This window comes from Oncorhynchus keta, chromosome 17 (assembly GCF_023373465.1).
Source record: "Oncorhynchus keta strain PuntledgeMale-10-30-2019 chromosome 17, Oket_V2, whole genome shotgun sequence".
Classification (NCBI taxonomy): domain Eukaryota; kingdom Metazoa; phylum Chordata; class Actinopteri; order Salmoniformes; family Salmonidae; genus Oncorhynchus; species Oncorhynchus keta.
In genome coordinates this window covers 27,475,315-27,500,054 of record NC_068437.1, presented here as the reverse complement: position 1 = coordinate 27,500,054, position 24,740 = coordinate 27,475,315, and the positions used below count along the sequence as shown (strand labels likewise).

The following is a 24,740-nucleotide window of genomic DNA, read 5'->3' as shown; positions in this document are numbered from 1 at the left end:
TGGCCATTTTGAAGTCAGAGGACGCAGCTAGTGGTCAGGGATGAGTTGGTGAGGAATGGGAGAAGGTCTCCAGAGATGGTCTGGAGATAGGAGGGGATGGGGTCAACAAGCGGATACAGAGGAAGAGAAGGTAGAGAGGAGGGAGTGAAAGGATGATCGGTCCTCCGAAGTTTAGTTTTCCTCCATTTACGCTCAGCTGCCCGCAGGCCTGTTCTGTAAGCTCGCAAGGAGTCATTCAGCCACGGAGCAGGAGGGGAGGGCCGGGCTGGCCGGGAGTAAAGGGGACAGTGCTAGTCATAGGTTGCAGAAAGGGAGGAGAGTAGGGTCGAAGAGGCAGAATGAGAAGGGAGAAGGATTTAGCAGGAGGGTGAGATGATAGGATAGAAGAGGAGTGGGGGAGAGGGAGTTCGACGACCATTGACCATCTGGGTAGGGCCTGATTTGGCTAGGGTTGGAGGAGAGGGAGATGGAACAGGAAACCAATATTTTCAGAATACTCTAAAGTCTCAGGATATATAATTAACGTGAAAAATAAATGATTAATTAATAAGTGACAACAAAGAACAAATATATAAAGTTAACTTTATCCCTTAACAATATGATAGCAAATCTAATTAAATGGAACTCTAGTGGGCATAATATTTACCATGTATGATATATTATAAATACCTCACATGTGACTAAGAAATTAGTCCAACTCCATTACTAATCAAATGTATTGTAAGGGAAACAAAAACATGCTATATGTAGGCAGGTAGGCCTTTTTAGAATAATGCAAAACATATTATTGACTTTATCTAGCGACTCATACGATGCCAGCCCGCTGAATGGACGTGTGGAATTGGCGGAAATTGTGCAAGTTACTTCACAATCAAAATTAAATTAGGCATTGCTGAGGTTGATTTTAATTTAGAACAATAGTGTCATGTTGAATTTTGTGTTATGCCTATTTATCAGCGTTGGTGCTCATTTTAATAATTTGACCACACGCCTTGCATGATACGTTCTCTTTTTATGTTTTACTTTGATAAAGTAAGTATCACTTTATCAAATCCTCCTTCAGTCACATGCAGGTAAAACATTTTGATTGCTATATAGTATCTGAAATAGCACATTCTGCAGTTTATATGACTCTTACTTTTTGTAAATTCAAAATTCAGGAGGTGCAGCTCTTTTTCCAAATGTAATTTTTCCAAGAATATCTGTGCTGTCCATGCTTTCAGCACATGACCACTCACGTGTCAGCATTGCTCTGGCTATTAACCAAAAACTAGTAACATAATAAACGTAAAATTACAATATGCTATTCTATCTTCGATGGATAAATGGGCGATAGAAACTGATAATGGTGCATGTGACTTCAGTTAAGTTTTGGTTAGCCGCCGATGTCCAAACCAAGTACTTGCTCAATGGCTTTCCATATCAGGGGAAAGATGAAACCAGGCCAGCGGGTGAGCGACTGTCTGAGACTGTGGATTTGAGATTCGTGGAGCCTTACATGGGCAAATCTGACCATGGACAACTTCTTCACATCAATTTCAGTACCTCCAGGCTCTGATCAGGCCCTACACCCAAACAAGGGCACTGCGTTCATCCACCTCTGGCCTGCTCGCCTCCCTACCACTGAGGAAGTACAGTTCCCGCTCAGCCCAGTCAAAACTGTTCGCTGCTCTGGCCCCCCAATGGTGGAACAAACTCCCTCACGACGCCAGGACAGCGGAGTCAATCACCACCTTCCGGAGACACCTGAAACCCCTTAAGGATGTTAAGCTTGAAAGGGCTGGTAACTGTGACAGCATGAAATTCAAAGGAGGCGATAGACAGATGGGTAAGGGGAGAAAGAGAGAATGACCACTTGGGAGAGATGAGGATCCCGGTGCCACCACCCCGCTGACCAGAAGCTCTCGGGGTGTGCGAGAACACGTGGGCGGACGAAGAGAGAGCAGTAGGAGTAGCAGTGTTATCTGTGGTGATCCATGTTTCCGTCAGTGCCAAGAAGTCGAGGGACTGGAGGGAGGCATAGGCTGAGATGAACTCTGCCTTGTTGGCCGCAGATCGGCAGTTCCAGAGGCTACCGGAGACCTGGAACTCCACGTGGGTCGTGCGCGCTGGGACCACCAGATTAGGGTTGTTGTGTAATCAATGTGTAATAATTACGTCATTTTTTACACGTTAAATTATGTGATGTGCAGTCATATTCAGGTCCTGATTGGTCAAGAAGCTTATTTGACACGTAAAATAGTGTTATTTGACACGCAAAGACCCAAACTGCGTTCCATAGAAATCCTGGTTGAGAATGAAATGACTGAACAGAACAATACAGCAAGTGAAATAAATAGGTTTTGATTATGTTTTACTGGTAATGGGGACATACGTAAATGCCAACAAAATAACTTTTTGGTGTGTGTGTGTGACCTTTTATTTAACTTATGCATCCACCTCGACAACAGCCATTGAAATTGCAGGGCGCCAAATTCAAAACAACAGAAATCCCATAATTAAAATTCCTCAAACATACACCATTTTAAAGATAAACCTCATGCAAATCCAACCACAGTGTCCGATTTTCAAAAAGGCTTTACTGCGACAGCATACCATGCGATTATGTTAGGTCATCACCTAGTCACAGAAAACCATACAGCCATTTTCCAGCCAAGGAGAGGGCTCACAAGTCAGAAATAGAGATTAAATTAATCACTAACCTTTGATCTTCATCAGATGGCAGTCATAGGACTTCATGTTACACAATACATGTATGTTTTCGATGAAGTTCATATTTATATCCAAAAATCTCAGTTCACATTGGCGCGTTATGTTCAGAAATGCATTGTCTCAAACAAACACCTGGTGAAAGTGCAGAGAGCCACATCAAATTACAGAAATACTCAACATAAACATTGATAAACGAAACAAGTGTTAAACATGCAAATAAAGATAAACTTCTCCTTAATGCAACCGCTGTGTCAGATTTCAAAAGGCTTTACTGCGAAAGCACACTTTGCGATTATGTTAGGTCAGCACCTAGCCACAGAAACCCATACAGCCATTTTCCAGCCAAGGAGAGGGCTCACAAGTCAGAAATAGCATTCAAATTAATCACTTACCTTTGATGATCTTCATCTGGTGGCACTCCCAAGTCTCCATGTTAGACAATAAATGTTTGTTTTGTTCGATAATGTCCCTCTTTATGACAAAAAAACCCCTTTTTGTTCGGGTTTTGTCCAGTAAACGGAATGCTCAAGGCGCGTGCACTAAGTCCAGACAAAAAGTTATTTTAAAGTACAATAAAAGTTAGTAGAAACATGCCACACGATGTTTAAAATCAATCCTCCGGTTGTTTTTGACATAAATAATCAATATTTCAACCAGAGAAAAGCGTTGTCAATAGAAAAAGAGAAACAAGAAAGGCACTTTCCCGATCAGGCGCATGGCGGATGTCTGGAAATTTCCATTGACCGCTGATTGAAAGTGCTGTATCTACCTAATTTTTCAGAGTAAAAGCTTGAAACAATGCCTAAAGACTGGCCACATGTAGAAGAAGCCATAGAGCCCATGAACTGGGTCCTAAGTCTTTGTATGGTGGATAGGCTTTCAATGGAAAAACAGCCTTTCAAAATAATAGTACTTCCTGGTTGGATTTTCCTCTGGCTTTCGCCTGCCATACCAGCTCTATTATACTCACAGACATCATTTGAACCGTTTTGGAAACTTGGGAACTCCAAATCTACTAATTATATGCATATCATATCTTCTGAGCCTGAGTAGCAGGCAGTTTCATTTGGACACGCTTTTCATCCAAAATTCCGAATGCTGCCCCCTACCCTAGTGAAGTTAAGAACAAATTCTTATTTACAATTACGGTCAAATCCGGACGACGCTGGGCCAATTGTGCGCCGCCCTATGGGACTCCCAATCACGTCCGGATGTGATACAACCTGGATTCGAACCAGGGACTGCAGTGACGCCTCTTCCACTGAGATGCAGTGCCTTAGACCACCGCGTCCGTGTGTGTTAACTATTTAACTGTACTTAGAATGCTTAAAAGCCCGCTAAAATGTAAAATATCGGTATCAGGTTTTGTTTGGCAAGGAAAATATTGAATATTGGTATCGGCCAAATATGGCATATCGGTGCATCACTAGTTTCATCCTCACCACCATGCTGGATCTGGCATGTGAACTTTGTGAGAACCACATGAACGCCAAGAAAGAAGCTACAGATGCCAAGCAGGCCGCCAAGGCAGCAGGTCCTGCTCTCCCTTTCCCCCAAGCACCACAGCTACCGCTCTGGGAAAAATAAGACACAATGTCAAGTCGGCAGGTGCCTATGAAAACTGCAGTGCAGCCAATTTGTTTGTGGGGCTTGTTCACACAAAGCCTTGAAGCTGTGTGATGACTGTGGATCCGAAGCATAAAGAGAAGACGCGATTGAATCATGCGTAAATGCACGTGTATAAGGGCACAGTGTCTGACACAATCAACAAATTACTGTTTTTGTTTCTTGTCATGAATATATTTCCACAAATATTTCTTTATGCAATTAATCCTTTACAATTGTCCAAGCCCTGGTGCTTTTGTTTAGAAATACAGCAAGTAAATTCACCTGCGCTCCTGCCTGGTTATAATATTATTATTATTTGTATTATTTTTTTTTCTGCCTTGTCCTTGTACCTGGACATTATTAATTACTATGACTCTTACGAATGAATCTACAAATAAAGTTGATCTAATGGATTACACTAATGTATTTATTGTAAGGGAAACTAAAATGGGCTATAGGCCTATGTTTTTTTTCTAGAATTATACAAACATATCCTTGACTCTATAAACAAGTCATTAAATGTAGAAAATTATCCCTTTTTCTCTCCCCAATTTCATGATATCCAGTTGGTAGTTACGGTCTTGTCCCATCGCTGCAACTCCCCCATGGACTCGGGAGAGGCGAAGGTCGAGAGCCATGCGTCCTCTGAAACACGACCCTGCCAAGCCGCACTGCTTCATGACTCACTGCTCGCTTAACCCGGAAGCCAGCTGCACCGACGTGTCGGCGGAATCATCGTCCAGCTGGCGAACAAAGTCAGCTTGCAGGCGCCCGGCCCACCACAAGGAGTCGCTAGAGCGCGATGGGACAAGGAAATCCCGTACAGCCAAACCTTCTCATAACCCGGGCGATGCTGGGCCAATTGTGTGATTCAGTGCCTTAGAACGCTGTGCCACTCGGGAGGCCCCGTGAATATTTCTTAATGCAATTGATCCTTTACTATAGTTTATGCACTTTTTATCAATAATGTATTCATCAAGCATGTTTGCGTGCCTTGCATATGCATCTGATGCATATGTTAAAGATGGACACCCGGCAACCTTCTCTAGCGGGTACTTACAGTGCATTCGGAAAGTATTATTTTCTTCACCTTTTCCACACTTTATGTTACAGCCTTATTCTAAAATGGATTTTTTAAAATGTATTCCCCCTCATCAATCTACACACAATAACCCATAATTACAAAGCAAAAACTTTTTTATATTTTTATATACAGTATACATTTGTTTTACAAATGTATAAAATAAAAATAAGAAACAGAAATATCACATTTCCATAAATATTCAGACCCTTTACTCACTACTTTGTTGAAGCACCTTTGGCATCGATTACAGCGAGCCTTCTTTGGTATGACGCTTCAAGCTTGGCACACCTGTATTTGGGGAGTTTCTCCCATTCTTCTCTACAGATCTTCTCATGCTTTGACAGGTTGGATGGGGAGTGTCGCTGCACAGCTATTTCCAGGTCTCTCCAGAGATGTTCGATCGGGTTCAAGTCCGGGCTCTGGCTGGGCCACTCGAGGACATTCAGAGACTTGTCCCGATGCCACTCCTGATTTGTCTTGGCTGTGTGCTTAGGGTCGTTGTCTTGTTGGAAGGTGAACCTTTGCCCCAGTCTGAGAACCTGCTCCAGAGTGCTCAGGACTTCATCAAGTGTCTCTCTGTTCTTTGCTCCGTTCATCTTTCCCTCGATCCTGACTGGTCTCCCAGTCCATGCCGCTGAACAACATCCCCACAGCATGATGCTGTCACCACCATGCTTCAGCGCAGGGATGGTATTTGCCAGGTGTATTCAGGCCAAAGAGTTCAATCTTGGTTTCATCAGACCAGAGAATCTTGTTTCTGAGAGTCCTTTAGGTGCTTCCGTCTTGCCACTCTACCATAAAGGCCTAATTAGTGGAGTGCTTCAGAGAACGTTGTCCATCTGGAAGGTCCTCCCATCTCCACAGAGGAAATCTGGAGGTCTGTCAGAGTTCTTGGTCACCTCCCCATCCAACCTGACGGAGCTTGAGAATATCTGCAGAGGAGAATGGGAGAAACTCCCCAAATACAGGTATGCTGTAATCGCTGCCAAAGGTGCTTCAACAAAGTACTGAGTAAAGGGTCTGAATAGTTATGTAAATGTGATGTTTTTGTAATTTTTATATATATACATTTTGAACCCTCCTGGAGTCCAAATACATTAAGGCACTTACATTTACATATAAATCAAAAGAGAACACTTTCTCTCTTTCCTTCCTCGAACAACTCCTCAGAACAACACTGCAGAAGTCTTTGTTTCGGTGACGGTCTTAGTTTTTGCAACGAGACCGCCACTTATAGCTGCCGCTGAGAAAACAGAGACTGAAACACTAAATACCAATTGCCTTACAGAGGTGAAGAGCACACCACCTGGTACTAACTGATGATTGCCTAGGAGAGGAGAAATCACTCCCCTCCAATACAGCCTCTGATTACGAAAACAACAACAATCACAAATTGCCCTGCCCCTTAATCCTGGTTAATGTGTCAATCATCTGCAATTTATGAGCAGTCAGCAGGTCACACATCAAGTAGGCTACTGGGAAGACAGACTTAAAGTAGATGGCCCTAGCTAGCAAAAAAAAAAAAAAACTATACAGCAGATTAAGACTAAATAAATTATACTTATCACTCCTGGATGTATCAGGAGTCCTTTAGCAATAGAATGAAGCACTGCAGTGAACTAATAATATATGATTTTGCAGGTTTTCCTACTTACAAAGCATGTAGAGGTCTGTATTTTTTATCATAGGTACACTTCAACTGTGAGAGACGAAATCTAGAACAAAAATCCAGAAAATCACATTGTATGATTTTTAAGTAATTATTTTGCATTTTATTGCATGACGTAAGTCTTTGATGCATCAGAAAAGCAGAACTTAATATTTGGTACAGAAACCTTTGTTTGCAATTACAGAGATCATACGTTTCCTGTAGTTCTTGACCAGGTTTGCACACACTGCAGCAGGGATTTTGGCCCATGTCTCCATACAGACCTTCTCCAGATCCTTCAGGTTTCTGGGCTGTCGCTGGGAAATACGGACTTTCAGCTCCCTCCAAAGATTTTCTATTGGGTTCAGGTCTGGAGACTGGCTAGGCCACTCCAGGACCTTGAGATGCTTCTTACGGAGCCACTCCTTAGTTGCCCTGGCTGTGTGTTTCGGGTCGTTGTCATGCTGGAATCCCCCTGCCACGACCCATCTTCAATGCTCTTACTGAGGGAAGGAGGATGTTGGCCAAGATCTCACGATACATGGCCCCATCCATCCTCCCCTCAATACGGTGCAGTCGTCCTGTCCCCTTTGCAGAAAAGCATCCCCAAAGAATGATGTTTCCACCTCCATGCTTCATGGTTGGGATGGTGTTCTTGGGGTTGTACTCATCCTTCTTCCTCCAAACACGGCAAGTGGAGTTTAGACCAAAAGGCTCTATTTTTGTCTCATCAGACCACGTGACCATCTCCCATTCCTCCTCTGGATCATCCAGATGGTCATTGGCAAACTTCAGACGGGCCTGGACATGCGCTGGCTTGACCAGGGGGACCTTGCATGCGCTGCAGGATTTTAATCCATGACGGCGTAGTGTGTTACTAATGGTTTTCTTTGAGACTGTGGTCCCAACTCTCTTCAGGTCATTGACCAGGTCCTGCCGTGTAGTTCTGGGCTGATCCCTCACCTTCCTCATGATCATTGATGCCCCACGAGGTGAGATCTTGCATGGAGCCCCAGACCGAGGGTGATTGACCGTCATCTTGAACTTCTTCCATCTTCTAATAATTGCGCCAACAGCTGTTGGCTTCTCACCAAGTTGCTTTCCTGTTGTCCTGTAGCCCACAATTGTATCCCTGATGTCCTTCCACAGCTCCCTGGTCTTGGCCATTGTGGAGAGGTTGGAGTCTGTTTGATTGAGTGTGTGGACAGGTGTCTTTTATACAGGTAACGAGTTCAAACAAGTGCAGTAATACAGGTAATGAGTAGAGAACAGGAGGGCTTCTCAAAGAAAAACTAACAGGTCTCTGAGAGACGGAATTCTTACTGGTTGGTAGGTGATCAAATACTTATGTCATGCAATAAAATGCATTACTTAAAAATCATACAATGTGATTTTCTGGATTTTTGTTTTAGATTTCGTCTCTCGCAGTTGAAGTGTACCTATGATAAAAATTACAGACCACTACATGCTTTGTAAGTAGGAAAACCTGCAAAATCAGCAGTGTATCAAATACTTGTTCTCCCCACTGTATATTGCAAAATTACTGCAGTAAAAAATATATATATTTTAGACACAGTATTTGCAGCATACTGAAGTTGTACTACAGTTATACTGCACTCTGACTGCAATCTTTTTTTGTAAGGGTCCCTCTGATTGATCAGGTTGATAACAAATCAATAAGTCAAAACAATAAAGCTGTAAGAATTGATTCCCTATCCTGTTTGTGATCGCTATTGCTCATGGATTATTGAACACTTTAGCACATAGTTAACTGTCGGTCTTCTCTAGCTCTAGTGTGCATATGATGACACCGTTCTTTCAAAGGTTTCTTCTGAAACCCCTTTTCAAACAGCAGGTGCACTGCCAACACTTAACAAAAAGAAATGGAATGCCTCATGCAGGCTAGACTGCTGAATGGATACTGTCATCTAGTTAGACCATTCCATCCTCTAGGATTCTGGATGACAGCATAATTGGGTAATTGATTTTTTTGCATATCCATCATGATTTTTAAATTGGGTTACATCCCTCTGTCTCCTGGTGGAGATATCAGCAGCATCTGATCTGACAGACCTGGTGTGGCATATTCTAGACTGGAAGCAAAACCTCTACCTAATTCAGTATTACCATGGGTGCCAGGCAGCAGGTGGACTCACAGGCTTCTCAGTGCCAGAGGTTATGTCTACCAAGGAAAAATGCCACCCTAGATAATTGCCTGCCTTTTTATTTAACCTTCTTTCCTCACTCCTTGTGTCCATTACAATTTCATATCAGCATCACATTTGCTTACACTGTTGGACACATTTTTAATAATGAGATTAGTTGTAATGAAATGTTTGCATGTGTTTCAGGAGCATCTTTCCTTAAAGAAGTACATAGTTGACATTGTGACGGACAGCACTGTCTCCTCTGAGAGTGTGAAGGACGGAGAGGAGAAGCAGAAGGCACGCAAGAAGGCAAAGAAGCTCCGCGGACGCATGAACTCCAGGTGATGCATCCATCTGTCCCTCTTCTCTCTTCCCCGCTCTCTCCCCTCGCTCTCGCACTCTCACACTCTCTCTCTGTCAGACAGACAGACAGACAGACAGACAGACAGACAGACAGACAGACAGACACTGTCTGTCTGTCTGTCTGTCTGTCTGTCTGTCTGTCTGTCTGTCTGTCTGTCTGTCTGTCTGTCTGTCTGTCTGTCTGTCTGTCTGTCTGTCTGTCTGTCTGTCTGTCTGTCTGTCTGTCTGTCTGTCTGTCTGTCTGTCTGTCTGTCTGTCTGTCTGTCTGACCCTCTCAGGCACAGAGGACAGCGCTGCCTTCGGCGGGGTGCTTTGAGTGACAAGGCGATGGAAGCAGACGTTATGTGCATCACAGCTGTCCACAGAATAACACTGATGAGCTTAATTTATGGCCACTTTCTGTGATTGGGGAAGAAAAATGGGTATCGATCTGAGGCCCTGGCTTTCACCTGTTAAGAGCTCTCCCCCTAATTGCTGCCAGGGTTCTGCCAAAACAGAAGCCGCCTCCAGTGGACAATAGTATGTTAAAGTATGTGTAAACCATGCCTATTTTTCTTTCTCCGGGCTATTGATTTTTAAATGAAGTATCAAAGAAAATCAATAGTAATCAACAAATAGGAGGCAACGCGCCTCTGTCAGATCCCAGACATAGGATCAATCAGTTTAGTAGCCTGTCACAACAAGGGAGGAAGGAAGGGGTTGGGGGGCAGGATAGGGACACGGCAGAGTAGAGAGAAAGTTGTGGGATGAGCTGTTTGTCACGGGGCAGTTTGGACTGTGGCGGCCTGGGGGGTGCAGCACCTGAAATGACATATGTCTTATGCGCGTCGTTAACTCTTACGAGCAAACGGTCATGTTTTGTAGTCACTTTTATTATCAGAATACTCACTCACCTTGTGATGGATCCACTTTGTTATACATTCTAGTTTTAGCAGCGCCCACTAACATTTTAACTTAACTCAGCTTCTCAGTATATGTCCGACTTGTGCTTTATTTAAAGGGGACTTGTAGAGGGGGCAGAAGTATCCAACATATATTTAGTACTTTATTCTATATAACTTCGCTTTCAGTGAAGTTTGTCATGAGTGTTTCTGTTCCCTTATGGAGGAGCTTGCTGCTGAGAAAGTGACATGATCTGCCTCTGTTCACCATCCCTAGCCCCATCCCCAGCCCTCTCTCTCTCAGCCCCAGCTCTAACCCTGCTGAGACTAGCACTCAGAGGCACAAGGCTTTTAGAGGTAGTAAATAACACAAAGCCCCAACTAGCATAAAGGTGAGCAGTTCCATCGCTGAGTGGAAATGAGCCGTTTTATTGGAGCATGGCAGGGTGTCGGTAAAATGCAAGAGATGTTTTCATTGGACTCTGAGGCGGGCTTTTATCCCCTCCATCATAAACTGCTGAACACAGTTTAACCCACATTTTGGCGGTTTGGCTCTCTTTTTTTCCTGTAATATTGGGCTGCTTTTCTGATGAAAATATGCGTTGGGATGCGTTCTGAACTTTGAAACATGGATTTGGAAGTGTGTACCTGCTCCTGTAGTGCAAGCCGTTTGGCTGTAGCCCGCTGTGTGTGTTTCCCTTGGCTGGGAACAGAGTCCGTAGTGTGTTAGTGGAGCTCAGAAGGAGGTGGGCACACAAAGACACCCCTGTGTGGAACCTGGATAGGTCATCACAGCAATACTCCTTTCACCCAGTAGAGGAGCTGAAGGGGTCCATATACACACAATGTTCCTGTGAGATGAGGCCCCAGGGAAACCACTGGAAGTTTCAGGCTCATCAAGCCGACTTGTAGTTAAAACAACCGGTCCATTTGGGTCCAACCCGACTGTTTAGCTGTTTTGCCATAATGGACAGTATATACAGTAACACAGCATCAAACCGTATACATGTAACAATATAAAACTAAATTGGTTACTTTTTGCCTCCAAAGGTAGACATTTTTACAGAGTTGGCTCTCTTTAGTCGGTCAGGGCCAGCCCAGTCCAGATTAATAAAGAGCAGCCTGTGATGAATTGATTATTAGTTCTGCATTGTAGATTTGTGCTTTTTCTCTTATAGCTGATTACTAATATTTATAGCCGCAGCCCATTTAGCCGAGCCTGCTGCCGAGCATGATGAATGGCTCAGCAATTGCTCCCCGTTTAACCTGGGTGGGTGTAAACCTGTCAGAGATGAATATTGTAATATTAGGAGTGACAAACGGGCCAGGTATAGTTCAAGTTCTGGTGACAGGAAAGCAGCAGCATTTTTTTATTCAGTCGTCTTGGAGGACATGTTAAATAATGTGATAGAATGATGGACCTCCGTCACCCCACTAGCCGTTTAGCTGATCGGTTTACTCAGCATGCCTATAGCATTTAAGGACCCTGACCTTGCCTTCACACCAGGCTCTGAATATCTCGGGGTAATGCCTCTTTGGTAATGCAGTTTATGGTCTGTTCTCACGGTAAACAATCTTTCTGTTTTCATACATTCGGAAAAGACAGTACTAATAGCTTTTCATGTTAGGTTTCTCTCAGCATTGGGAAAATGTATACATCCTTGGTTAATCCAGTAATCTTTGTGGGAATGTACGTACACAACTAGGTTTCTCATGGGGGCCACATTTATCGGAGCTAATAGTCGGAGGGCCAGAACATAATTTGCATATAAAATATTAGCACAATTAATAGGCCTACACAACAAATTGAACAAAATGTTTGAACACGTCTGATGAATACATAATTTAAATGACAGTAACATAATAATTTCGATCTGATTACACTAATAAAATCCCCAATGATTCTATTTAGTTCTTATTTTTGTCTATTTTTCTGTGCTGTGATTAGTGGGGAGAAACAGGTCTACGTAGCCTACTGTACGCTATCCTTTTTTTAATGGCAACATTAGTTCAGAACAATTAGCTTTCTAGAAACAGAAAATGTCACTCTCAAAGTAGAACCACCAACCTACAGGGCCCACCCTTGAGGTGAAAGGAGCAGCGACAGAGCTGACGTTTCTGATGAAACGGCGGTAGATGTTGGCTAACCCCTTTATGGTGGTTGGGACTGGCCATGACCTGACCACATCTACCTTCCTGTTGTCCATCCACACGACTTGCTGGCTGATTTGGTAGCCTAAGGAGACAGCCCTCTAAGTTTCAGGACTGCCTTGAACGTGAGTGATGTGATCCTCCAGGGTAGCCGAGTGGACCAAGATGTAATCGATTTACACGACGACCTGGCATCCGAGCATGTCCCTGAACACCTCGTTAACGATTGCCTGGAATGCTGACGGAGCGTTGGCTAAACCAAATGGCATCACCAAGTACTCATAGTGACCAGACATTGTGCTAAACGCAGTCTTACACTCATCCCGGATGCAGATGAGATTGTAAGCACTCCGCAGGTCCAGTTTGGTAAAGAACCAGGCCCCGCAGAGCTGTTCGATGGCTGCCGGCACCAAAGGGATAGGGTAGTGGTACTTCTTGGTGATTACGTTGAGTCCTCGCTATTCATTACATGGATGTAACCCTCCATCCTTTTTGGCCATGAAGAAGTGGACATGCAGATGAAACCTTGTTGAAGCGCCTCTGATGTAATCCTCCATGGCCTGGGTCTCAGCCACCGACAGAGTGTAGATGCGTCTGTGCGTAGGCGCAGACCCTGCCAGCAGTTCGATGGCGGGTCTTGGAAAATACCTCATGCAGGTCCTGGTATACCTCCGGGATGTTGAGCTGAACGGCAACCACAGGACTCTCAACTGACTTGGAACCACAGGGAATGGGGAAGCAGGTCCTCCGGCATTCGGGTGATCAGTCTGTGATTCCCATCCTCGACCATGACCATGGTGGGGTTATGGCGTTGAAGCCAAGGGAGGCCGAGGATGATCTTGTGACCCGGTGCACTGGTGATGAAGAAGGGGATGTTCTCCTGATGAATGGACTCCACGGTGAGATTGGGTGATGTGTGTGTGATGGTTCTGGATCCTAATGGCCAATTATCAAGGGCTTGAACCGGAAAAGGAGAGTAGAGCGGGTAGGAGATGATGTTAAGAGAGGAGGCAAGTGTCTGCTCAATAAAGTTCCCCGCGGCATCGGAATCCACTAAACGCTGTAGACACAGTACATGAGGGACAATCAACTAGTGTGATGGACACCAAAAAGAGTTTAGCAGAAAGTGATGAAGATGGAATACTCACTCCTGCCCTATGAGGTGGAAGATCACGTGACCGTCTCTCTGCTCTTGTGGATCCCGGCGTGGGGAGGTGTAAGACCCCTACCTCCATGGGTTCAGGCTCTGATCCAGAGTGTTCCCTGAGGGAGGGGAGAAGTGATGAGAGTACCGACGCTCCAGTAGTAGGTTATCCGGACGGATGGCCATCCCAATAAGTGCGTCCAAAGTGAGGTTGTCATCTCGACAGGCTAGTTCCGTCTGGACCTCCTTGCGCAGACCTCTTTGGAATAGCGTACGAAGCGCCTGCTCGTTCCATCCGCTGGATGCTGCTACTGTCCAGAAGGTGAGCGTGTACTCGGCAGCTGTCTGGTCCCTCTTGCGTAATTGGAGTAAGCGCTCACCCCACTCTCTGCCCTCCAGGGGATGATCGAAGCTGCATTTGGACAGAGCCATGAGCCCCGCATATGAATCTAGCTCCTCTCCTCTCTCCCAGATGTCTATGGCCCATTCCAAAGCCTGCCCAGTCATCAGAGAAATAACAGTGGCAACCTTGGAGCTCTCGGTGGTGGGGGCTCCCCTCTGGTATGTAAAGTAGAGTGAGCACTGAAGTAGGAAGCCACGACATTTAGATGGGGTGTCGTCATTTATCTGGGAGGGACAAATAGGCATCGCTGACCTGAGTAGGTTGCTGAATGGGCTGTTGTGCTAGCTCGCTGGGTCGACTGGTTGTCGAGTAAACCTCCGCTAGTTGATGGCAACGCCTCCCGGGTACGTTTGAGACATTCCACACTACGAATAACCTCTCCCATAGCTGTCCCCAGTTGTGCCAGCTGGTCCTGATGTTGACATAGAAGGTATCCCTGCTCGTTGACTGTCTGGGAGATATTTTGTTCTCCTGCTGCTTCCATTGTTTGAGTCAGTATTCTGTAACGAAAACGCTGTGAGTTGATAAGCAGGTGCAGGTGAAACGTTTAATAAAACGACCAACGTAACAGTAGCATATATGCGTTAACACAGGATCAATACTGACTGGGGAAGGAACCTAAGAGAGTGACAGATATAGGGGAGTTAATGGGAGTCCAGGTGTGCGTAATGATGCATCCCAGGACCGGTGGTTAGTATACCGGCGATGTCGAATGCCGGAGGGGAGGAGCGGGAGTAGACGTGACACCGAGACTCCTGATATTAACAGACATCGTCTTTTTTTCTTTAAATTATTGTTTTATGTAGGATGCTACATTTTGGGCTAGCTGTCATTGTAAGTAGGCCTAATTAAAACATCCCACTTCTATAAGGCCACATTTCTCTATTGTGAAAGATGCTGTTAAGCCTCAGCCAGTTGCTGTCATTTTAAATACGCATCGGTTTAGAAGAAATAAACTCCAATAAAGCCCTCTTCTTGTTTGTAAAGTCAAATTGAAATGAAGATTATTGTTGAAATGAATTACTCGACTGGTGTAGTTTTTCTCCATCTGTTTACTGTCGCCTACATTCGCTATCCTCATGAATGAAGTTAACATGTAACTTTTGCATTATTTAGGTGGGGTAACTTCCTTCCTGCATCGCAGGTCTGAGTTTTTTTAAATTATAATACAAAATTATAATATTCGTCATTAATTTGGGGGGGGGCAATAATATTGCTGGCGGGCCACACTGACCTACAGTGACAATCTGCTCTGGAGCCCTGTGTTTCTGATCATATTACCTTCCATTAACCCATCCAAATCCCTCTACAATACTGTATGATATTACATTTACAAACGCAGGTTTTTTCACAGAGCACTGTATGGATGTTGGATGTCCTAGCCGTGTCTGAGGCCTGGCTTAGGAAGGCCACCTGAAGTTTCCATCCCAAAGGGGGCAGAGTTGCAATCTACTGCAGAGATAGTCTTTAGTGTTCTGTCATACTATCCAGGTCTGTGCCCAAACAATTCGAGCTTCTACTTTTAAAAATCCACCTTTCCAGAAACAAGTCTCTCACCGTTGCCCCTTGTTATAGACCCCCTCGGCCCCCAGTGCCTTGGACACCATATGTGAATTGATCGCCCCCCATCTATCTTCAGAGTTGGTACTGTTAGGTGACCTAAACTGTGACATGCTAAACACCCCAGCCATCCTACAATCTAAGCTAGATGCCCTCAATCTCACGCAAATCATCAAGGAACCTACCAGGTACAACCCCAAATCCGTAAACATGGGCACCCTCATAGATATCATCCTGACCAACCTGCCTTCTAAATACACCTCTGCTGTCTTCAACCAGGATCTCAGTGATCACTGCCTCATTGCCTGCGTGTGTACTGGATCCGCGGTCAAACTACCTCCACTCATCACTGTCAAACACTCCCTAAAACACTTCAGCAAGTAGGCCTTTCTAATTGACCTGGCTCAGGTATCCTGGAAGAATATTGACCTCATCCAGTCAATAGAGGATGCCTGGTTGCTCTTCAAAAGTGCTTTCCTCTCCATCTTAAATAAGCATGCCCCGTTCAAAAAAATGTAGAACTAAGAACCGATATAGCCCTTGGTTCACCCCAGACTTGACTGCACTTGACCGGCACAAAAACATCCTCTGCATTAGCATCGAATAGCCCCCGCAATATGCAACTTTTCAGGGAAGTCAGGAACCAATATACTCAGTCAGTTAGGAAAGCTAAGGCTAGATTTTTCAAACAGAAATTTGCTTCCTGTAGCACTAATTCCAAAACGTTTTGGGAAACTAAAGTCCGTGGAAAATAAGAGTGCTTCCTCCCAGCTGCCCACTGCACTGAGGATAGTCAACACTGTCACCACCAATAAATCTACGATAATCGATCATTTCAATAAGCATTTTTCCGCAGCTGGCCATGCTTTCCACCTGGCTACCCCTACCCTGTCCAACATCTCGGCACCCCCTGCAGCAACTTGCCCCCCCGGCTTCTCCTTCACCCAAATCCAGACAGCAGATGTTCTGAAAGAACTGCAAAATCTGGAGCCCTACAAATCAACTGGCCTTGACAATCTGGACCCTCTCTTTCTAAAATGATCTGCCGAAATTGTTGCAACCCCTATTACTAGCCTATTCAACCTCTTTCGTATTGTCTGAGATTCCCAAAGATTGAAAAGCTGTCACGGTCATACCCCTCTTCAAAGGCGAGAGACACTCTAGACCCAAACTGTTACAGGCCTATATCCATCCTGCCTTTCTAAAGTCTTTGAAAGCCAAGTTAATAAACAGATCACCAACCATTTTGATTTAAAAAAAATATATTTTACCTTTATTTAACTAGGCAAGTCAGTTAAGAACAAGTTCTTATTTTCAATGACAGCCTAGGAACAGTGGGTTAACTGCCTATTCAGGGGCAGAATGACAGATTTGTACCTTGTCAGCTCAGGGGTTTGAACTTGCAACCTTCCGGTTACTAGTCCAACGCTCTAACCACTAGGCTACCCTGCCGCCCCTGAATCCCTCCACTATGCATTCTGGTTTCCGAGCTGGTCATGGGTGCACCTCAGCCACGCGCAAGGTCCCATACGATATCATAACCGCCATCGATAAAAGACAGTACTGTTCATCGACCTTGCCAAGGCTTTTGACTCTGTCAATCACCGCATTCTTATTGGCAGACGCAATACCCTTGGCTTCTCAAACGACTGCCTCGCCTGGTTCACCAACTACTTCTTGATAGAGTTCAGTGTGTCAAATCGGAGGGTCTGTTGTTCGCAGTCTCTATGTGGGTGCCACAGGGTTTAATTCTCAGGCCCACTCTTTTCGCTTATGCTGCTGGTGATTCTCCAATCCAAAATCAAATCTTGAATCAGCTTCCTATTTCGCAGCAAAGCCTCCTTCACTAATGCCGCCAAACTTACCCTCATAAAACTGAATATCCTACCGATCCTTGGCTTCGGCGATGTCATTTACAAAATAACCCCCAACACTCTACTCAGCAAACTGGATGTAGTCTATCACCGTGCCATGTGCTTTATTACCAAAGCCCTATATACTAACCATCACAACGACCTGTATGCTCTCTTTGACTGGCCCTCGCTACATATCCGTTGCCAAACCCACTGGCTCCAGGTCATCTATAAGTCTTTGCTTGGTAAAGCGCCACCGTATCTCACCTCAATGGTCACCATAGCAACACCCACATGCTCCACTGGTCACCATAGCAACACGCACATGCTCCAGCAGATATATTGCACTGGTCATCCCCTAAGCCAACACTTCCTTTGGCCGCCTTTCCTTCCAGTTCTCTGCTGCCAATGACTGAAACAAATTGCAAAAATCTTTGAAGCTGGAGAGATATCTCCCTCTAACTTTAAGCATCAGCTGTCTGAGCAGCTTACCAATCACTGTACCTGTACACACACTCTGTAAATAGCACACCCGACCGACTACCTCATCCCTATATTATTACTTACCCTCTTGCTCTTTTGCACCCCAGTATCTCTACTTGCACATCATCTTCTGTACATCTGTCACTCCAGTATTAATGCTAAATTGTAATTATTTTTGCCTCTATGGCCTATTTATTGCCTACCTCCCTACACTTACATTTGCACACACTGTACCTAGATTTGTATTATTTTTTTTATTTATTTTGTGTTATTGACTACATTTGTTTATGTGTAACTCTGGGTTGTTGTTTTTGTCGCACTGCTTTATCTTGGTCAGGTCGCAGTTGTAAATGAGAACTTGTTCTCAACTAGCCTACCTGGTTAAATAAATGTGAAATAAAATAAATAAATAGATGTTAAAACATTTTTATTTACTCCAGGCCAAAAATTTGCCCCTTTAGTTCATGTACTGCCAATGTGCAGTGATTTATTTATTTTAAAGCCATATTAATATTTTTGGAACTGTTACAACTGCTGAAGAAGACATTGATAACGTAGTGCAAAGACTAAAAAGTTAAGCACGTGAATTGATAATTTCAATGATGGTATCAAGTTTAAACTCATGCCTTTTTATATGGGAAGGTTGCCCTTGAGAGCAGACATTTCTGATTTGCTCATAGATATTTCTCTGATTGATAAATGTTTGCTGATTTAACCTTAGAAATTGTAAACATTGATAAAACCCCATAGTCAGTTTACCTAAATATTTTGTCTTCACTGGAGCTACACAACCTTTTATTTCAGGGTTTAATTCTGAGCTGGATTGACATTAACAGTGCTTCTAATGACTTGAGCCTTGTTCTGCCAGGACAGGTCTGGTCCTCTAGGGAGGCTCCACCTGTCCTCTTCCGGGGCCTGTTAGTTTATCCGCTGCTTTGTGTCTGACCGTAGGACCTTCTTTCTGTCAGCCTGGGATCTATATTAGCTCTTATCTGCTCTAAGATGCTGACTGTCTGACTGACAGACAGATGCTCTGTGTGCTACTAGTAGAGCCTGTCTTCTTTGCCATGTCTGCTGGTCTAATGCCACAGAGAACAGTCCTATTGACCCTGTGAATCTGTGGAGGTCATAGATTCAAAACACTGATGTCTTTGCTACCCGAGTTGGAGCATACCATTTACTAAACAATATACAGTGCCTTGCGAAATTATTCGGCCCCCTTGAACTTTGCGACCTTTTGCCACATTTCAGGCTTCAAACATAAAGATATAAAACTGTATTTTTTTGTGAAGAATCAACAAGTGGGACGACATTTATTGGATATTTCAAACTTTTTTAACAAATCAAAAACTGAAAAATTGGGGGTGCAAAATTATTCAGCCCCCTTAAGTTAATACTTTGTAGCGCCACCTTTTGCTGCGATTACAGCAGCTGTAAGTCGCTTGGGGTATGTCTCTATCAGTTTTGCACATCGAGAGACTCAAATTTTTTCCCATTCCTCCTTGCAAAACAGCTCGAGCTCAGTAAGGTTGGATGGAGAGCATTTGTGAACAGCAGTTTTCAGTTCTTTCAAATCAAATCAAATGTATTTATATAGCCCTTCGTACATCAGCTGATATCTCAAAGTGCTGTACAGAAACCCAGCCTAAAACCCCAAACAGCAAACAATGCAGGTGTAAAAGCACGGTGGCTAGGAAAAACTCCCTAGAAAGGCCAAAACCTAGGAAGAAACCTAGAGAGGAACCGGGCTATGTGGGGTGGCCAGTCCTCTTCTGGCTGTGCCGGGTAGAGATTATAACAGAACATGACCAAGATGTTCAAATGTTCATAAATGCCCAGCATGGTCGAATAATAATAAGGCAGAACAGTTGAAACTGGAGCAGCAGCACAGTCAGGTGGACTGGGGACAGCAAGGAGCCATCATGTCAGGTAGTCCTGGGGCATGGTCCTTGGGCTCAGGTCCTCCGAGAGAGAGAAAGAAAGAGAGAATTAGAGAGAGCATATGTGGGGTGGCCAGTCCTCTTCTGGCTGTGCCGGGTGGAGATATAACAGAACGTGGCCAAGATGTTCAAATGTTCATAAATGACCAGCATGGTTGAATAATAGTAAGGCAGAACAGTTGAAACTGGAGCAGCAGCATGGCCAGGTGGACTGGGGACAGCAAGGAGTCATCATGTCAGGTAGTCCTGGGGCATGGTCCTAGGGCTCAGGTCCTCCGAGAGAGAGAAAGAAAGAGAGGAGAGAATTAGAGAACGCACACTTAGATTCACACAGGACACCGAATAGGAGAGGAGAAGTACTCCAGATATAACAAACTGACCCTAGCCCCCCGACACATAAACTACTGCAGCATAAATACTGGAGGCTGAGACAGGAGGGGTCAGGAGACACTGTGGCCCCATCCGAGGACACCCCCGGACAGGGCCAAACAGGAAGGATATAACCCCACCCACTTTGCCAAAGCACAGCCCCCACACCACTAGAGGGATATCTTCAACCACCAACTTACCATCCTGAGACAAGGCCGAGTATAGCCCACAAAGATCTCCGCCACAGTACAACCCAAGGGGGGCGCCAACCCAGACAGGCTGACCACAACAGTGAATCAACCCACCCAGGTGACGCACCCCCCCCCCCACAGATTCTCGATTGGATTCAGGTCTGGACTTTTACTTGGCCATTCTACCACCTGGATATGTTTATTTTTTAACCATTCCATTGTAGATTTTGCTTTATGTTTTGGATCATTGTCTTGTTGGAAGACAAATCTCCGTCCCAGTCTCAGGTCTTTTGCAGACTCCATCAGGTTTTCTTCCAGAATGGTCCTGTATTTGGCTCCATCCATCTTCCCATAAATTTTAACCATCTTCCCTGTCCCTGCTGAAGAAAAGCAGGCCCAAACCATGATGCTGCCACCACCATGTCGGACAGTGGGGATGGTATGTTCAGGGTGATGAGCTGTGTTGCTTTTACGCCAAACATAACGTTTTGCATTGTTGCCAAAAAGTTCAATTTTGGTTTCATCTGACCAGAGCACCTTCTTCCACATGTTTGGTGTGTCTCCCAGGTGGCTTGTGGCAAACTTTAAACAACACTTTTTATGGATATCTTTAAGAAATGGCTTTCTTCTTGCCACTCTTCCATAAAGGCCAGATTTGTGCAATATACGACTGATTGTTGTCCTATGGACAGAGTCTCCCACCTCAGCTGTAGATCTCTGCAGTTCATCCAGAGTGATCATGGGCCTCTTGGCTGCATCTCTGATCAGTCTTCTCCTTGTATGAGCTGAAAGTTTAGAGGGACGGCCAGGTCTTGGTAGATTTGCTCCTTGGGATGTTTAAAGCTTGGGAAAATCTTTTTGTATCCAAATCCGGCTTTAAACATCTTCACAACAGTATCTCGGACCTGCCTGGTGTGTTCCTTGTTCTTCATGATGCTCTCTGCGCTTTTAACGGACCTCTGAGACTATCACAGTGCAGGTGCATTTATACGGAGACTTGATTACACACAGGTGGATTGTATTTATCATCATTAGTCATTTAGGTCAACATTGGATCATTCAGAGATCCTCACTGAACTTCTGGAGAGAGTTTGCTGCACTGAAAGTAAAGGGGCTGAATAATTTTGCACGCCCAATTTTTCAGTTTTTGATTTGTTAAAAAAGTTTGAAATATCCAATAAATGTCGTTCCACTTCATGATTGTGTCCCACTTGTTGTTGATTCTTCACAAATAAAGACAGTTTTATATCTTTATGTTTGAAGCCTGAAATGAGGCAAAAGGTCGCAAAGTTCAAGGGGGCCAAATACTTTCGCACGGCACTGTAGTTTAACAGAACATGTGATATGCCATTGTAAAGTGATGAGGGTGGAATGTCCTTGTGAATTTTTAAACCCAGTGAGGAACTATGCCCCTGTAGAATTAATGCATGATTTATTTAGAGTTACTTGGGGGGAACAATTGACAGGCAAAATAAACACTTTGTCTTAACTTGATCTTTTTCTGTTCCTTCAGACTTCTCATCCTCCCCTGCCTTTTCTCTGACCACTGGAGTACTCTTTTCCTCTTATTCAAATACTGTTTTTATGTTCCCTCTGTAGGGCAAAGGAGTACGAGACATCAATGGAGGCAAAGACACAAGTCCCCGACTCCCCATACAAGGCCAAGTTAGTTCCCTACTTAACATTTATGCCTTCTACTTCATCTACTTAACTGTAGTGAATATTGATGATACTGAAATTATAGATGGATGGATGACTGGACTAAGCCTCTCCCCCTCTCCCTAGGCTCCAGCGTCTGGTGAAGGACTTGGTGAAGCAGCTCCAGGGCCAGGACAGCGGGCAGTGGGCCAACACTAGGGTGTCAGGCCTGGACAGAACCCTGGGAGAGATCTCCCGCATCCTGGAGAAGCAGGTAAATCACTAACACCTCTCCTCCATGTCATATAGTGCTGCTTGGGTGTTGCTATGTCAGTGCTTAGTCAGTGTGGGTTGTGTGTGCAGTGAGCGGGGCAGTTCTCTGAACTGAAGCGTTCTGTTTGGCTGCAGCTCTCTGTCTGTCTTCCAGTGTAGAGTATCACTTACTCCCCAACTCCTTTCCCCAGGTTATTTGTAATGCAGGCCAGATTAGCTATGTCTTTTCATTGGCCACATGTTACTAATAGAGGAGCAACCCATTACTGGACAGGCAAACATTTGCATGCTTCAGAAGTATATTGTGGGTTTATACAATAACATAAGGTTTTCCTAGAAAATGTAATCCAAAGGGTCTCAAATTACAGTGGAGTATCAGGTATTTCATTGGTATTTGCTGCTTTTTTAGAAAGCTATATACTGAATGACAGACATTGATAACAACAGTTGATTTAAGTCAATGTAATGAATGAAAGAAATCCACTGTAGATGAGACTTTGTTTGATGGTATTTTATGGATTTGCACTGGGTTTATGAAGAGGACCTGTCACTGTGTTTATGAAGAGGAAAACATATAGTGACAAGCCATCATTCTTCTGCCAACGTGCAGTTCAAGGTCTGATAAAGCACACTGTGCATGTTGGTGGGTGGGAGGATAGAGAGATGATGGTGTCTGGTCATTGACAGGGGGAGGGGTAGAGAGGCTATTACTGAATTTCCCCAGAGAGAGGGAGAGCGAGGTGGCAGGAGTGACTGGCACAGCAGTACAGTGTAATGAGAGAGGAGGAGTAGTCCAGTGCGATGGTGTTCAAGCTGTCACTAACAGGGGGACTCCTCCCATTAGCTCCATATTCTCCCTGTTGGAGGTCAGGGGTCACTAGGCCTGGAGTCCTCCTCAATTCAACACTGGGATCGCTAGGACAGACAACTCTGTGTGGTTAAAGCTCTTTACATATTTATAGTTCATTAAAACAATTGAGGAAAGCCCTATTGTGAATTCATTAGAATTTTGTGGCTGTAGAGGGGTGGAAGAGACTTCATTCAGTATGTCTGTTAAACACATTCTTCCCCCTCAGCCCAGAGCAGAGTGAGGCCTGGGCTGAGGGGAGTGGGGTGGGCCATGGTGGGCTGGCCTGTGAACCAGCCTGGGGAGCACTTCCTCCTCTAATCCCAGGACAAAGGCAAATAAATATAGTCTCTGTCAGCATGGGTGTCTGCCCCCTGAGTCACTTTAAGTCAGGATCGTTTAGATTATTTGACCTAACAAGCATATCTCGTGTTATTGACTCACCTAGATATTTGTTTTTCCTCTGCGGTATCTGATTCAGTCTCCACTTTCCCTGCTAATTCCTTGAACAACACCCGACACTCCCCCTCCACGGCTGCCTCAGTTAGCCCCCCCAGTCTCCGACCCCAGCACGCCTCTCCCTCTGTGAGCACTAATGGGTTCTTTTTTTGTCAAACTCAAAAGAAGTAGAGAGCTTTTTCCCTCTAAGATTTTTTTTCAGGGCAATTTCTTACCTTTCTGCTCTCATACCTTGGTAATGAATTCGCATATTTACACACTGGCCCAAATGTGTTTGTCACTGCTTTCAAATAAAGGCTGGCCTTAGATGGAGAGAGTTTATGACACTTGAGGGACTGTCAGAAACACTGTGGTCTAGGAGCTGAAGAGTAGAGACTGTATTTACATTTTCATTTGCCAGCTGTCATGGGCTGGTTGGTCTCCCCTTCATGACTAACCGTTGGCTTGTTCTACCTGGGATATGGAGGTGGGGGAATAGGGCAACAGAGTAACAAGAACATAGGGCCTCAAGGAGCCTGCCTGAAGTTGACGGATGTAGCCAAAATTAGCAGTGTCTGAATGTTGTGAAATTCCAAGGTTATATTTTGTATTCCTGCACACTGAATGCAATACTCACCTAAGACGAGTATACTGGTCTCGTAGCTGAAAATCATACTTTTCTCTAAATTCCTCATCCCCTTGGAGGGTTTTCTTTGTTCCACCTGGCTTAGATTGGGAGTGTTAGTGTGTCATAGATCCACTTTCCCCAAATGTTTGTTTTATTGAGCTTGTCAGATGAGACTAGGAGGACCAAACTGAGAGGAAGTGTGACAGGAAGTGTGTCAGGAAGCTTATTATTATTCCTTAATAGTCTGGTCTATGGCTATAAGTGCTCACATTAAGCATTCAAATTGATGAGGTTAATTGTTATTTCACATCCAGGTTAATAATACACTTACTTTTGTAAAGAAATTGCAGATTTTGTTAAGATAGGTACCATTTTTGTA

The 24,740-nt window shown here is 44.4% G+C and overlaps 1 protein-coding gene across 6 annotated transcripts in view; it reads left to right on the top strand.

The window, feature by feature from the left end:
- Positions 1–24,740, top strand: part of LOC118396724 (S phase cyclin A-associated protein in the endoplasmic reticulum-like) — a 142,256-nt gene that overhangs the window by 70,736 nt on the left and 46,780 nt on the right. For all 6 annotated transcript variants that reach the window (XM_052465775.1, XM_035791108.2, XM_052465773.1 and 3 more), the window contains 3 exons: positions 9,404–9,540; positions 22,137–22,202; positions 22,323–22,449. In XM_052465775.1, the coding sequence (XP_052321735.1) occupies positions 9,404–9,540; positions 22,137–22,202; positions 22,323–22,449 (330 nt within the window). The remainder of the gene's footprint in view (positions 1–9,403; positions 9,541–22,136; positions 22,203–22,322; positions 22,450–24,740) is intronic.